Here is a 15470-nt window from a genome sequence, read left to right on the forward strand (position 1 = left end):
TTGCTTTGCATATAGTATGGACTTCCTTTCAGCCAAGGTGGAGGTCTTTTCACGATCCTGTCCTCCACCTCGCAGTCTACTTTGGAGTTTGGGTTTGAATTGACGATTTGCTTTTCGTCTCAATTGCAGAGCCTCTGAAGATACTCGGTCCCCGTCTTTGCGTGTGATTTACTGTATGGACACGGCTAATCTGCTTTGATCAATGCACAGCAGCAGACTCTTTTTTTTTCTTCCTATGCACATGGCTTTTCTTCATGTTCGTATCTAGTCCAGCTCGCCGTCAATGAATAGGCGAATATCACGTATCGTGTTTCTTTTTTGCTCGATCCACGGGAAATGCCCACACTGCTGGTAGGCAACTATCTGGGCAATAGGAATGTCCGCCATCGTCCGTCTTGCAATCCCCATCCCGCAGATCATGTCGTCGTAGCCAAAGATAATCAGTGTCTTGGCCTGAACATGCCCCATTCGCTCCACCATTTGCATCGGGCTCTCTAGTTTGCAATCACACCTACCCTGCGACTGATAGCACCAGACCGACAGCTTGCGATCGCCAATCGCATCCAGCAACTCATCGGTGTAGCGCTCCGGGTCATAGAAGTACAACGGCCACATCCCGCGTATGGACGCGGTGAACTCGTCGTCTGTGTCGGTACGATGCTTTAATAAAGCCTCCCAGGCACCTCGGTAGACAGGGTTGCTGTCTGTGGCTTCTATCCGTGCCATCTGTCTATCTTGAATGCCGACGACTTGATGATTTAGGAGGACCAGTCTGTTGACTCGACTCGGGTACATCTCTGCATAACCAAGTGCAATCGCCCCACCGTTGGAGTGGCCTAATAGGATTGGATATTTCTCAAGTTGGAGATGCTGTCGCAGATCCTCGAGGTCGGATGCCAGGTCAGGCATGCTGCGCATCTCGTTGGCACTTCGGGGCCGTGAAGATCCATCTGTGCCCCGAGGATGAAAGAAGAGCACTGTGAAGCGCGTGACACTGTCTGCTTCGTTGATTTCGGGGCTTGGTTGCCATAAATCGGCCAGGCCAACTTGGAGGTACTGCGAGCCCAGACCCCAGCCAGGACACTGCACCACGATCAAGTTGCGGAGGGAATCTGCTCCGTCCGCCGTGGATGGTCGGTGAACAACATACTCGAAGGTGAGCTGCTTCTCGGCAGCCGTGAAGCTGTGTAATCCAGGATCAAGGCTATTCCTGGACATTGGTTGCAGAACAACAGTGGACGATGGCTCTAGAGTGGCGATTTCAAGCACAATGTGACGTCACGGAATGTTGTTGATTTGACAGGTGACTTCGATCATGACAAGACGGACAAGGGGAAGAATGAGAAATACACTCGTTCTCGGGTTACCATCAACTTGGCGTGGAAATACGATGCTTCCGTTTTCGCTATTACAAAGAGCCCAGATATCTCTCGGCTTTCTCCTTCACCTGCTGTGCTTTGGTCTGGATAGCATCCGCGTTCAGCGTTCCTTCTTCACAGATATACGCGTCGATCAGGCCTGCCGGGATCCATTCAAAGTAGACGTTCCTCACATTGACGGCGCAGTGAGCAGTCTTGGGGCGAGTGCCCTGCAGCCCTTCTTCCAGCACTCCCACGCCTCTGATGCCGCTGTCGAGCCAGCAACTCATCACCTCCATGCGGTCGTTCTCCTCTTGTTGGTGATGATCCTCACCCCCCGGCTCTGCAACCTTTTCTAATTGACTGGGAACCAGGATTTTGACTTTTGTGCTGGCATGTTTGGCACTGAGAACCGCCGGTAAAGACCCGACTTTATTGCTGACCTGTCCGGTGCCCGAAATACGATCCGCTCCCAGGAGCACAAAGTCCACGTCTGGGGATGCTAGTGCTGCTGACGCGTCGGTGTACACATTCAGAGCCAGCTGTCTGCCCGACGAAGATGGGAACTTGGATTCGAATTCCGACAGCAGAGACGAAGCCATGCTGGCTCCTTCAAAGAGCGGTCGGGACTCGAGAATGCGGAGATCTAGCCTGGGGATGGGCAACGTTGCAAAAGCATCTAGAATGCTGTCCCGAATGGTAGAACTGGCAGAGAGAGTAAGGAGGGTGAGCGTGTTGCCGGAGTGTGATTGTGCAACAGGCAGATACCGGTCCTGGAGATAGGCCGTGAATGAGTCCCTGATGCGCGATGGCATAGTCTGACGTTCTTGCAGATGATGATCCACCACGGCGAGAACTCGATCCCATCGGGATTCGTTGCTCAGGTCCGTACAGTGCAGGTCGTCTATATCAGCCAGCACTCCCAGCAAGGCATTCAGCGTGGCCGCGCCCATGCTTTCCCGCCCATTCTTCCACAGGTGCCATGCGGCCATGCGGGCATTCTTCCACCAGGCGACGTCGCCTCGCAGATGCACCAGCACGTCACGAAAGGCTTTGAGGGCGATCGAAGTCAATTCGTGAGATCCGCTCTGATGGTCTGCCTTCAGCTCCTCCAAGCTCGACTGGAGGATTTTGCTGGCGCCATCATTCATGTAAATCTCAAAATAAACTCGTTGCAAGCTTTCCGCCAGCCGCGGCACTCCGACAAAGTGCGCATCTTCCGCCACTTTGACAGGATCGTACCATTCCCAGCCGTCGTGTTCCCAGTCGATTTGAATGGCCTCTTCCCCCCGACCACCTTCACCGGGGTCTTTTAGTCGAAATGCGATGGGGTAGACGGTCCATCTGCGCCCAACGGAGGTGTCTTCGAATGCATATGGCTTTCCCTGACGCCATATTTCAGCGTCGCTTGTGGTCAAACTGGTTTCTTCTTCGAGTTCGCGCCATGCGGCTGCCAGAGGTGATTCGTGCGTTTTTATACTGCCCGAGATGGGGGCTCGATGGTGGCTGGCTGGTCAGCATCGGATACTGCATGCAGACACGTTCTAAGCTAGAAGGAGACAGGCGAGGTAGAAATCCCCACAGCGCCTACCGATATGTATGAACCTTCTCACTACGTCGGAATAGCGCGACCTGAGGATTGTCGCGGCCAGGTGAGAAGATGAAACAAGAAACCACGGATCTTTCCTCCAGGCCTGGTTGACTTTCCTGAGCAGGCATGCTTCAAAATGCAAGATAGAAGAGTCGATGAAAGGAGAAAAGAGCACTGGCAGAAGGTCTCTGACTTGAAATCCGGTGTGCAACAAGCGTTTTGGCGAGCGTGGGTACAAGTAATGTCATCGTCACATCACATTATCGCGGGGAGGCGTTGCCCAACCTTGAATCTAATTCCTGAAAATAGTTGAATCCAGCGTGGAGGCTACCACGACAGCGTACTCTGATGCGTCTGAAGGAGAATCATTACTCCAAAAGTCATAGAAGGATCGGCGTACAGTCCACACTATTGCACGGTATCAAACACCGCTATGTAGGCCGGCCTGGGTAGTCCATTACAGGCGCGACTTAGAATAGATAGGCCAAAATACGTTGACCCAGTAGCATCAAGTTTTTGTTCGTCAAACCATGCCATTCTTCAGCTCTTCATGACTTGTGCCGTCTTCCTCCCTGGAGACGGATCCAATGACGTCAGTATATACGTGAGTAATTAGTTAACTAGTTAGTTAACTAACTTACTACCTAGGTCGTTATAACACTAGACTTCTACATCTATCGGCAAGTTCATTCAATACATCAGAATTCCTTTCAACGGAGGGACAGCCACCATGCCGATATATACTGGATCATGTATCTGTCACCGGCTCGAGTATGAATTGAGATTGAACTCTTCTGACGAAGCCCGGACCTCGCTCTGCCACTGTCGCAATTGCAAGGTAACCACTGCCTATAGGATTCACCCATGACAGAAATGCTGATTTGGGATTCCATATAGAAAGCTTTCGGCGGCAACTATGGCCTCACTACCAAGGTTCCCAAAGGCGCCTTTCATCTGATTGCGGGGATCCCGAAGACGCACAATGCAGATAATGGGGCTGGGGTCGTGGTTCATCGAGAGTTCTGTGACCACTGTGGAAGTTATATTTTGGAATACGGAGTTGGATCTCTCTGGCTGCCCGTTTGGGAAGCACCCAGATTGGCTAATGAGATGGCTAGGAGCAAGCCAAAGATACCTATCGCTATATTTGCGTGGGATCCCTGGACGACCCTGAAGCATTGCCACCCAAGGGTGAATTCTTCTGCAAAGACCGGGCAAGCTGGATGCCAGCAATTCCGGGTAAGTCTGGCTTCTTCTGACTGGCTCGTGGAGTTGAGGTTCTAACCAACATAGATGTGTTTCACAAGCAGGCAATCACAGAGTAATAGGCACCAACCAGCACCGAGATGCCAGGAAAAGAAAGGATCTTGGACATAAGGACAAATGAAACTATGCAAAACAGTCAGGACCATATATTTCCACTCGACCTGTGGGGTTGACGTGTTGAGCCTGTGCCCCCAAATTCAAGTTCACCTCGAAGCGACCCCGGACTCACTCTTCACCACCAGATCAGGCACAAGTAATTTCTCTCGTATGAAGAGTGCATTCAAATAATCATTGCTGTCCACCCTTCGGTACCCATCCTCAAGGGTCTTCTCAATGCCTGCCTGGACGTGCCGCTTCGCCGTCCGGTCCCGCGCTTCCTGCAAGTCGGTATCCACGAAGACCCGGTAATCGACCAAAGCCGCCAAGTCGCGCCACTCGGGCTCGTCGAGCAGAAGATAGTTCCCTTCCACAACGACTATTGAGGTGTCGGGGGTGATGGTGATCCCATCGTCGACGGGGTCCTTGGCCTCGTGGTCGAATGCCGGCGCTCGGAGGATGTCCGTGGCATGCCATGTCGGCGAGGACTGCAGTGTCCGTGTCAGTGGAGTTGTATCAGCCCAGGAACGTAGGCGATGCATGAAATCCAGAAACCGTGCCACGTCAAAGGTCCACGGCGCGCCGCGTCGGACGTAGGCCTCGGTGGAATTGGGGAGCTGGTCGAGGGCCGCTCGCGGCAGATGGAACCCGTCCATTGAAAGAAGCGCTGCGTGGACGCTCGGGTCTTGGTTCAGATGGCGCACCGCCGCTTCTGCTGTGGTGGTCTTGCCGGACCCCGGCACGCCGGCGATGGCCACGAGATACCGCGGCTTGGAGTGGTTGCTGGCTTGCTGGCGGAGGGTGTCCGCCAGTCGGCGATACTCGGATTCCATCTGTGGAATACCTTCGAGGTTCGCTTTGGTAGGAAGGCCTCTTGTGCTGCTGAACTATCCCTCTGGACGGGGTCTGGTGAATCTGGGTAGATATAGATGTCTTGGATGCATGCAATGTTGCAAGGGATGTAACAACCTCGCGGCACACCGCACTCAAGGGTCCTGAAGCGAGAGGTCGACTTTGCTATGTACTGGGTGGTGGAGTGGACATCGGGTCACTGTGCTCCGACTGCTTAACCCAACCCACGCCGCGAGGGTCGGGCTTGATCCGAGTCAGCTCGCCGAGTGGCTCTGATCTGTAGACAGAGCGGACCGGTTCGATTCTGCATGGCAGAACATGACATCGGAGACCTAGCGTGGTGGAGACCATCTAAAGAGCCTCCGTTGTTGGTCGACGACGCCGAGGTGACGCCCGCCAACCGTTCAAATTATGGCAATACCATCATGAATTGTCCGCATCGCCAACTCCATCACCGGGCAGCATGGGGTTGAGACCGGACGAGGCCGTCCGGGGTTGGCTCCACCAGCCGGGGAACGGTCTCCGCTTTCCGGGCGTTGCGCCCCGGTCTGTGGGGATCGGCATTAGAAGCACAGGATCTGCTGCTGGTAGCAGTGGGCACACTGGGGCTTTGCATGGTCGCAGGCGGCGTGCCATTCACAACAGGCCTCGCAGTCGCTGGCATCGGTCGGGTCGGATCGGTCGGCGAGGGATTCTGATGTGACCTGTAACCTGCGCTGCACAGGCGCTTCCCCGTCACAGCCACCACTCCGCCATCCAGACGGAAGCCAGTGTGAAATACGGCTGCAGAATCCCTGCGAGAAGGTGGGTGGTGCACCAAAGGCGGCGCGGGGGGGGGGCTTTGGACTGGGACTGAAATGTCGATGGGCGTTGAGAGGATGCGGGTCTTGTGGCTTCGTAGAGCTAGCAATGACCACCAGAAGAGTGAGTCGGGCGATCAATCTCGTGGGCCTCACGAGGGAACGGTGTTGGCAACTCACCGTGGAACGAGATGGGGAGCGGAAGCCATCGTGAAGGACGACGGAGGACTGGGCTTTGAGATCGATATCGCTGCGAAACCGAAGAGACCGTGTACCTCGAGGACACGACGTACTCGGACAGAGAGATGCTTCTTCAAAGACGGGGAAATGCCGTAGCAGCCACGTAGTACGCAGCCTTTCAGCCTCTCAGAACCCCACGTTCAAAGGACATGCCGAGATCGCGGATATTGGCGTCTGGAAAATGAGGTTGGCTGGATAGAACGAGGAGGGAATCGGAGGCGTACGTTGGGCTTTGAACTTGTGTGCAGCTGGCGAAACGCAAGGATCATCCGACTTCCCCGACTTGGTCAACAGCCAGGCGTCAACTGGCCGGAACGGATTTCCCTGGAACTCGCCGGAGCTAGCTGCGTAGCATAAGTAGATAGTCATTTCACATCCCTCTAGGATAAGAGAGCAGAGATAATAGCATGTAGCGGCTGATATCTAGCTATGGCAAAGAAGTCGTCGATAAGGCGTAGCACTGTAGTTATAGAGTCGGACTAGTATTCCGGATGATTAGAGCAGCAGAATCATCGCCGTAATCATCGAGTCCAAGATCCGACCTACTCTACCGTACGACCGCACCCGTCCAACGTCCACAACCCTGAGATCCTTATCTTCATGATGTCTAGTTCCGTCGAGAGAGAACCCGACGACGTATTCAACCGCGATACAGATCCTTGGTCAGTCCCAAGCAATATCGCCGATCACTCGTATACCACCGACATGCAAGACCAGGTTCCTATCCCCGCCGAAGACGACTATGAGAATCCAATGATGAATCGCTACACGGTAGCCGATAACCAGAGGTGTATGAGCTGACCAATCTGGTTCGACGATGATGCAGATTCTGACCATCGCACAGCACCGGAGGACAAGGAGACTGGATCAGTCGCAAATCTTCAGCGGAGGTCGCCTATTCTATGTGAGCCACTTTCCAGGCAATAAGACCAGGCGGTTGTTTTAGATGCCGGGATTCCGTTGGGGTGAAAAGGAACGGCGAGATCGACACCCAAAGTCAACATTTGTGTGTGATTGCCTCTCTCGAGACCTGTTGACATTGCACCTATGTCACCGATGATTTGATATGATCAATCTCATTCAGAGGGAAATGCCCGTCCGTATAGTCATAGATATCAGAATCATTGGATGGATTTTGTGTTTGTCGCAATCGGACACGAACTCTCACCTATATACTTCGGGCGGCTTCTAGGAAGGATCAGTAAGGTGCATGGAACGGTAGCAACCTCGCAAAAGCCAGGACATTTCTCACAATGAAAGCCTTCGATGGAAGGTGGTCTTTAGCTTTGACCGAAGCCAGAGCTGTGTCGACCTGATAGAAAGATGGCGTCGTTGGCGCCGCCAAGACGGGCTGGAGAGGTGATCTCCGCCTGAGCTTTCGCCGCTCCTTGCTTCTTCTTCAGTCACCACTTCCTGAGTGTACTCGAACGTGCTAGGCAAGTGTCAGATCAGTGCGATCCATCCTCCGGATCGACGTGGGTCCGCAACAGTGGAATGTGAGATGCCAAGATGACCACAATGCGACCACCAGATGCGCGCTGGATATTGGCCGCCCAGAAGCTTTCCGCACCATGAGGGCTTCGTTGCTCTCTCCTTTTTGTACTTCCCGACAACCTCGCTCGCGACCCTCCTGTTTCACCGTCGGTTTGGAGGGCGCCGTCCCGAGCGAATGGCGTTTCACATTGACCACCAAAGCCCCCCCCCTAGCCGCCGCACCAACAGCCCATCACCTCCTGCGATGACTCCATCGCAGTGAAGAATGGACGATCCTCTCCTGCTTGAGTCGGACTGATGCGGTGGGCCTGGTGGGCTAGACCGCAGCACCATATCTGCGTTTATCCCTCTGGGGCCCCTCTCGACCTCTCCGAGCTGCTGTGGCGGCCAATACGAGTGGGCCAAGGACCGCAACTTCCAGGCACGCATGGACTGTGACTGGTGGGTAGTGCAGAGGCGAGACAACAGACGGGGAGGAAGTCCATCACGACTGTCGAGAATGGCCCGAGTGGCCAGACTGCCTCATAGCGCACCTGCCTAAATACCATTCACTGTCCCCCCCCCCCCCCCTCCGTCGCGCCTTCCGCCGGCCACACACATTCCTTTCTGCATTGTTGACAATCCGCGATTGTCCGTTCGTTCTTTCCGTTGCTGTGGCATTGTACTCTCGTTCATCTGAGCCTGTGGCTCTTACTCTATACTCCTTCCTTTTTGACTTTCTATTCTTCTCATCGGCTGTTGTAGCCTTGTCTCCCTCGAAACAAGCTCCATTGATATCCCACAATATCCCGAGGAAGATGCGTTCCTCCTCATTATCGCTCGGCGCTGGTTCGCTGTGCCTCTTGTCTCTGGCGGCGTCGGCGCTGGCCCAGCGATACCAGCTGGTCGAGACCTGGCAGGGAAAGAATTTCTTGGACTACTTCAACTTCTACACCGGATCAGACCCGACCAATGGATTCGTGACCTATCTCGATCAGGGTAGCGCCGAGAGCGCCGGCTTGGTCAAGGTCACTGAGGCCGGCAGTGTGTACCTCGGCGTCGACCATACAACCGCGCTGAGTGCCGGCGGAAAGGGCCGAGATTCGGTGCGCATCGGTAGCAAAAAGTACTACGACCAATCCCTCGTGGTGGCTGATATTGCACACATGCCCGGCAGCATTTGCGGGACCTGGCCCGCCTTCTGGTCAGTGGGCAAGGAATGGCCTGGAGACGGCGAGATCGATATCATCGAGGGCGTCAACCTCCAGGACCACAACGAGATCGTTATGCATACCTCCGGTACGTGTAGTTTGACAGACACTGGCATGACTGGCGCGGTCAATGCTACCGGCTGCGGAGAAGATTTGGGAACGGTGGGCTGTGTCATTGAAGGACACCAGGGCAGCTATGGTACCTCGTTCAATCGCCAAGGAGGTGGCATCTACGCCATGCAATGGACCCAACAGTTTCTCAAGATCTGGTTTTTCCCTCGCCACTCCATTCCGACTTCTATCACCAAGGGCGACCCGGATGTCTCTCAGTTCGGAACCCCGATGGCGTTGGTGGAGGAAGGCTGCGACGTTGCCAATAGCTTCAAGGAGCAGTCGTTTGTCTTTGATGTGACCTTCTGCGGTGACTGGGCTGGTGGTGTGTTTGGCCAGTCCGGCTGCCCCGTGTCTAGCTCCGATTCATTCCAAAGCTGTGTCAATTACGTTGCCCAGAACCCCTCGCACTTCGAGCAGACATACTGGGAGATCAACTCGGTCAAGATCTACCAGACTGGGGTTGAGGACACTGCAGTCTCTGCCTCACGCTCTGCTGCTACTCACGCTGTTTCCGAATCATTGGCGGTCGACACCCACGCGACCCCAGTTGCTCAAACCGTGCCCTCGGTCGCTCCCACCTCCACTGAAACGGCCAGCACTGCTGGCACCGTCGCTCAGTTGACCGCCGAATCTGCCCCCAGTGTCCAGGCCTCTGCTGTTTTCGATGCTCCCGCTGAGGGGTCTGCGGCGCCCAGCACCGTTCTGAAGAGTTCCACTACGCAATACGTCACCAAGTTTGTCACCGATACTACGACCCTTTGCCCCGAAGCCGAGGCGTCCACTGTAGCCACTGCCAAAGACAACGGGTCCGCTCATCCTGCCACCAGCTCCCAACCTGCCGAGACTTCAAGTCCAACGGCCTCTGCATCTGCTCAGGTAGAGCCCCCAGCCGGCTGGCATGCTGCTCAACAGGGCCAGGGCGTTGCTGGACAGCAGAGCACCCCGGATGTTCAATCTGCGTCTGCAGATGCCGCCTCGAGCAATGCAGCAAACCAGCCGGCTTCTTCTGCTACGTCGACTGGCTTGCCTACCATCATCCCTGCCCCTGGAGTTGTTCTGGGCTCTGCCAGTGTCTTCTCGTCCATGCACCCCTCGCAGGCTGACAACCCTGCTATTCCCGCTTCCACTGGCGGTGCTGTTGCTTCAGGCAGTGTCTTTCCTGGTGGCTCCAGCACCGCTGTTGCCCCAGTCTTTACTGGTGGCGCGAAAAAGATCTCTGTCCAACTTCCTGCGATCGCTGTGGTATTCGGGCTGGCCATTTTCGCGTAAAGAGTTTCATTTACGTTGACCCGATACGTCCTGGTGGGGTTGATCGTGGTTTGGGTTGTTTTGCTGTCTGCTTCTCTTGCGTGTACAATAAGCCTTGATTTGACCTCCATAGGCACGTTCCGAGTTTGTTTTTTTGAGGTCCCCTAGATATTCCCAGTAGTGAACGAATCATGTGAATTCAAAGTAATTGATCTGCACTCTTTCGTTTATTGTATTCAAATCCATAGAAGAGCTTCCCCATGCCCCTGAAATACTCTCTCGGAATCCCCCACCGACTCCGTTGACTCCGGGCTGTAAATGAAATATACGCAATCCTCCCACCAAATCTACGCAGTCATCCACCGACTCAGCCAGTCTCGTATGTAACAATTCAAGATCCCATCTTCAATGATTCGCAAGCGGCCATCACGCAGAGTCATGCTGTCTCTCTCGGCCTTATCCGTGAGGAATGTTTTAGGACCAAGCTGTGCCAGCGAAGAAGCGCCCCCATACATGGCTTCGTAGTGCTCAATGAGCTTCACAGCTGGGTTGACATATTCCTCCCCTCGCGCCTCACTGTCTCGCAACATCTGCAACCATTCCTGGAAACTTACGGTCTCGAATTGAAACCCATTCAGTCTCAATGTATCCAGAAGTGCTGACCAGGAGAATTCTCGCGAGTTGCACAGGTTATAAATGGAGCCATCCACAGGTCTCGCGGTTGTAGAGTCAGGCTCTTGACCCAGTGCAGAGCAAGCTCGTGTCAGCTCCAGAATAGCTACGGCCAGTTTGTCCACCGGCAGCCAGGAGCATGCGTGGGATAGGTCCGGTAGAGCCTTGAGAGTCAAGGCTGACCGAATGAGAAGCGGGAGGGCTTCATCGTCATTCCACAAGCCCCTTTTCGAGTGACCCGACACTTGCCCGATACGAAGGGAGTAAGCTCTGGCCCCAGAACGGCGTGCAACGCTGACGATGTGCTCGCCAACGAGCTTGGACTGTCCATAGCCCAGATATGCGCATTGTAAGTCCAAAGGAATTTCGGAGATCTCAGCTAGTGGGCCACCAAGAGCTGTGGAGACGGACGAACAGAACATGAGCACTGCGGGTTCCGGTTGATGTATAGACAAGGAAAATTGGATGAGATTGTAGAGGCCCCGGATGTGCGGCTCGAAGTGGCCCAGCGGCAAGTTGAAATTGACCGGCCATGCGGCGTGGATGATTTGCGTCACGGACTCTTGCATGTGGCGCCAAACATCACCGTCCCCATCCAACCCAAGGCTGGGTTGGTCGAGGGCAACATTTAGGGCCACGATCTTGCATGCCTGTTCGGGTGTAATGTAGAGCTTCTTTGCGGCGAGACTGCGTAGTACTGCCTCTAATGGGAATTCTCGGCGTGTCAAACAGAAAACAGTCGAGATAGAGCTATCAAGGAGGAGCTCGTAGAGAACATGGGCACCGATCGAACCTGTTGCCCCCGTTAACATCTGATGTCTTGTCAGTATCGTCGAAGCTTATGATGGCTCTTGTATGCTACTCACTACTCCCTTCGCACGCGGCGAGCACTGTGGACTAGGTATGTGCTTCTGGAACATGGAGTACTTTTCGACCAATTTCGCCATCACTGTCGTATGAGCGTCCCCAACAGACGTGGACTTTTCGCTCTGCACAGCACAGATACGTTCCGCGAGCCGTGCAACACTGCCGGCCTCGTACACCACATTCAACCCAAAACTGCTGGTGGCTAAATCAAAATTCTGGAGGATGAGACGTCGAAAGTGTAATGCTTTGAGGCTGTCCACCCCATGTGCGAAGAAATCCGTGTCGGCCGTGGGGAGAGAAACGCCGAGTCTTTCGTGGCAGAGCTGCATCAGCAATGACCTCGTTTGCGCAAGATCGAGACGAAGGTCTCCATTGGCAAGCTCCGCCTTGGAGTAGACGCTGTCAATCAAATTAGCGTAATGATGATAGACCTGTGCGCGGATCATGGATCCTTTGTCCGTTCGAGGGAAATTGGCCGTGTAAGGCAAGACCGCGATCAGATCTCGGGATATCTGTGAGAATCCTTCGGCTCGGTGATTGGCAGCTTCAATTGTTGGCCAGAGTAGGTTCATATAGTCATCGTTTGAAATCTCCGGGGTATCTGCGTCTTGGGCACGAAAAATCAACAACCCGGGAGCGGCTTTGCCGGAACCAATAACCACTGCTTCATGGACAAGAGGATCCTGCTTGATGTGACCCTCAATAGGCAACGGTAATACCTTCTCGCCATTGACCAGAGTGAGCCGGTCATCTAGCCTGGATGCATATTTCCATCGATTTGGAATGGCCGGGTGAGGTGTAAAGACGTCTCTGGAGTGGAATGACCCCGGGGGTTCATTCGAGTTGGACGTTGTCAAGGCTGGGTGGCCCGCCAAATAAACACACTCATAAAGCGAGCTACCGAGTGGTTTCATCCAGATGTATTGCTGGATATTGTCGAAGAAGCGCAGGTAGTTCCAATAAGGGTCCCCTTTAGGCCGAGAGATGGACTCAGCGACCAATCCTGCTTCCGTGCTATTGAGCAAGGTCAGACTATGGACACCAAGGAAATCGAGTGCCATCACTTACAGACCGAACGAGCCACCAAAGTATACTCCTTCACTAACGAGGCGATCTCCAAGCTCATCTGGACAGGGCGCACCGCCATAGGTGACCAGTTTGCACTTCCGCAGGGCTGCGATACCTCGTGGGCTATCCACCAATAACTGCAGCATATAAGGCACCGCTGCGACCGATTCGGGCTGCGCAGCCTCAAGCGCCGATGCCACTCCCTCGGCTGTTAGCGGCAGGCTCGCATTCCACATAAACGCGGTTTTTCGCATCCACATTGCCTGCAATGCCGTCGAGAGCCCGTGTAGGTGGTACCATGGCAGAGGGTTGAACGATGTCATTCCTGGCCCTCGTAAAGGGTGGGTCATCAATGCTCGATGGGTGAGAAAGAGCGGCTTCGGTGTACCGGTCGAGCCAGAGGAGTGAAGGATCAGAGCAATCCGATTCCGCTGGGCCTCGGGGTTCCGGTTTCGATGTAAGACCAAGAATGAGGTATCCGTGTTGTTACGTGAGATGTCGGGCATTGGGCGACAGCTGACTAGCTTTCGTTGCAGGACATCGCCCACGGTGGTGCGAATTGTGCCCGTTGTGCCATAGATAATGGAATCACACCCAACTGTGTCTAGAAGAGATACGCACGCCTCCCCAGACAGACGGGGCGATAACATCATTACTGTATATCCCAATCGACTGAGGGCAAAGAAGGTAATAACCATGCTGAGATCGGACAATGTGAGGAGAGCCACGATCGATCCATCTTTCTTAGGCTGGGGGACACGAGGATTAGCATGTTGCACACAGTGCTCTGAAAGAGGGACACACTGGTTGAAAGCCATCATTCAGGAGCACAGTGACAACCTGGTCGATCATCTCATCCAGATCCTGGCCGGTATAGTCGGTAAACGAGGCGGCATCTTGATCGGTACGCGGGTAGGCGAGAATGGGATGCTGAACGACATCTGCTGCGCGCAATCGAACCAGGTCATCCAGGACATGGAGTTGTCCAAACTTCTGAATCAATGGATCGGTTGTGCTGGAGGAGGCCGTGGGCGTTCCTCGATCACCGCGTTGGATACCCATGACGGGGTCTGGACGTCAGATGGGGGAAAGTGAGAGGAGTAACGTAGATGCACCATTTTGGAGTTGACTTGAGGGAGATGGTTGTATTTATGTGGTCACTTGGGTCGCGTTTCCCTCATTTCAGCTGTTGTCACACGCCTCTCGTCGACTGCGTTCGGGATCCTCGGGAAGGTGCTGGATCTCTGTTTTGGGAAACGATGGCCTCCCTGGCCTTTCCGGGCCTATCAAGTGTACTGTATACTCTCTATTTCTCTCGCCGATATTTGCTAGGTCCCTGATATTATTGAGCCATCCGCATATTATAGCGGGGCGAGATCGCTAGCGCAAGCCATATCCTATAGAAGGCATCGGGGGAACGGGGTTTATGTAGTCGACAACATCTATGTACAAACACAGATCTAGCAATGCTTTGCGTCATAAACTTTGAATGGCATCTGGCGGCTGACCAAGTCCAGACTCAGCTAGTAGTGAACAATTAAGATACATGGTTAGTGTCGTTGAGCCCTAAGTGCTTTCGATTATCACCCCCTCCTTTTTTTTTTTCTTCCCTTTTGACTCGCCAGGGCTCATGTACGAGTGAGCACCACCCGTTGGGGTCTGCAGTGTGATCGAGAATGCACCATGTCCGTTTCTACCGAAGCCAATTTCCATCGCATCTGGCAGCAATGGTTACAATGCAGAGGTGCCCGAGTCGCCGCCTCGGTTGCAATTGAAATCCCGGTGGGATGGCTTAGTCGAGAGCAAATCCTGATCAACAGTGTGGGGAATGGGACGCCACGGGTGGGAAGAAGTACCTGCATAGAGCAAAGTGTCCAATTTGAGGTTCGTGATACTCATCGATTCCACTTCAGCTGTGACTATGTGCTGAGAACATCGCCACAGGTAACAACCCGGACTCCCTGGGCATCGGTTTCGTTGATGACCCCAGCAGCAAGGGAAAGATCCGATTCGTTCTGCGGCACTCGCACGTAACCCTAGCGAACGGATACCAGATGCCATGACCACTTGGATGAGACGGTGGCAGCATTTGGCAAACGCTCATCAGACTTGAAGTGTCTCTGCGAGCCATGTACATACATCGGAGCCACCGAAAACGGCAGGCATGATTGAATCAATTTTCCATCGCCAATGCAGGGCGAGCCTTCGACATTCAGACGTGAGAGAGAAAGAACCGGGAGCGATCAGGATGCTCGGATTTGCCCAGCTGGGAGCGGCTCATTTGCTTCTCATCTCAGCGTCCCGGCCTCCGGTATACAACCTAGAGCACCGTTGGGATGGAACCTCGTTCGACATTCCGATCTGCACCGTCCCGTATCCGCGGAATCTGGCAAGTGGATCAGGGAGCCGGGAACCAGGATAGCTTCAAGGAAGCGGAATGTCGCCTGGCCCCAGTGGATCTCAATTCTCTCCAAACGGTTCCTGGAAACGGTTCTGCAGGATCCCTCGGTTCTCTCCCCCGAGATTCTATCGCCCCATCGCGGCTCCACTGTTTGCCGCGGAGAATGCTCACCGGCTGATCGGGTCCTAGCATGCCTCTCGGTAGATATACATA

At 54.1% G+C, this 15470-nt stretch overlaps 8 protein-coding genes across 8 annotated transcripts; 3 read left to right on the forward strand and 5 right to left on the reverse strand.

Moving 5' to 3' along the window:
* Window positions 1-264: 264 nt before the first annotated feature.
* On the reverse strand, window positions 265-1218 carry N7459_005399 (alpha/beta fold hydrolase; the record flags this gene model as incomplete). Its single annotated transcript, XM_056944583.1, has 1 exon — window positions 265-1218. The coding sequence occupies one exon, from the start codon at window positions 1216-1218 to the stop codon at window positions 265-267; it is 954 nt and encodes a 317-aa protein (XP_056801466.1).
* Window positions 1219-1408: 190 nt separating this feature from the next.
* N7459_005400 (translation initiation factor eIF-2B subunit family protein) lies at window positions 1409-3077 on the reverse strand (the record flags this gene model as incomplete). Its single annotated transcript, XM_056944584.1, has 2 exons — window positions 1409-2864; window positions 2950-3077. 2 exons carry the CDS (start codon window positions 3075-3077, stop codon window positions 1409-1411), a joined length of 1584 nt encoding a protein of 527 aa, XP_056801467.1.
* A 602-nt stretch (window positions 3078-3679) lies between these two features.
* Window positions 3680-4274, forward strand: N7459_005401 (GFA family protein; the record flags this gene model as incomplete). The annotated part of the gene is made up of 4 exons (XM_056944585.1): window positions 3680-3787; window positions 3847-4008; window positions 4068-4188; window positions 4243-4274. 4 exons carry the CDS (start codon window positions 3680-3682, stop codon window positions 4272-4274), a joined length of 423 nt encoding a protein of 140 aa, XP_056801468.1.
* Window positions 4275-4418: 144 nt separating this feature from the next.
* N7459_005402 (phosphoribulokinase/uridine kinase family protein) lies at window positions 4419-5144 on the reverse strand (the record flags this gene model as incomplete). The annotated part of the gene is made up of 1 exon (XM_056944586.1): window positions 4419-5144. One exon carries the CDS (start codon window positions 5142-5144, stop codon window positions 4419-4421), a length of 726 nt encoding a protein of 241 aa, XP_056801469.1.
* Window positions 5145-5614: 470 nt separating this feature from the next.
* On the reverse strand, window positions 5615-6572 carry N7459_005403 (transcriptional regulator family TF; the record flags this gene model as incomplete). Its single annotated transcript, XM_056944587.1, has 3 exons — window positions 5615-5711; window positions 5767-6213; window positions 6337-6572. 3 exons carry the CDS (start codon window positions 6570-6572, stop codon window positions 5615-5617), a joined length of 780 nt encoding a protein of 259 aa, XP_056801470.1.
* A 234-nt stretch (window positions 6573-6806) lies between these two features.
* On the forward strand, window positions 6807-7111 carry N7459_005404 (uncharacterized protein; the record flags this gene model as incomplete). Its single annotated transcript, XM_056944588.1, has 2 exons — window positions 6807-6991; window positions 7048-7111. 2 exons carry the CDS (start codon window positions 6807-6809, stop codon window positions 7109-7111), a joined length of 249 nt encoding a protein of 82 aa, XP_056801471.1.
* Window positions 7112-8494: 1383 nt separating this feature from the next.
* Window positions 8495-10270, forward strand: eng2 (putative GPI anchored endo-1,3(4)-beta-glucanase; the record flags this gene model as incomplete). The annotated part of the gene is made up of 1 exon (XM_056944589.1): window positions 8495-10270. One exon carries the CDS (start codon window positions 8495-8497, stop codon window positions 10268-10270), a length of 1776 nt encoding a protein of 591 aa, XP_056801472.1.
* A 326-nt stretch (window positions 10271-10596) lies between these two features.
* Window positions 10597-13924, reverse strand: N7459_005406 (AMP-dependent synthetase/ligase; the record flags this gene model as incomplete). Its single annotated transcript, XM_056944590.1, has 4 exons — window positions 10597-11733; window positions 11788-12802; window positions 12857-13605; window positions 13661-13924. Coding segments are annotated over 4 exons (3165 nt in total), but the record flags the coding sequence as incomplete, so codon positions are not given.
* Between the last annotated feature and the right edge of the window lie 1546 nt (window positions 13925-15470).

Source organism: Penicillium hispanicum (genome assembly GCF_028827665.1).
Source record: "Penicillium hispanicum strain IBT 35686 chromosome Unknown utg000004l_segment0_segment0, whole genome shotgun sequence".
Classification (NCBI taxonomy): Eukaryota; Fungi; Ascomycota; class Eurotiomycetes; order Eurotiales; family Aspergillaceae; genus Penicillium; species Penicillium hispanicum.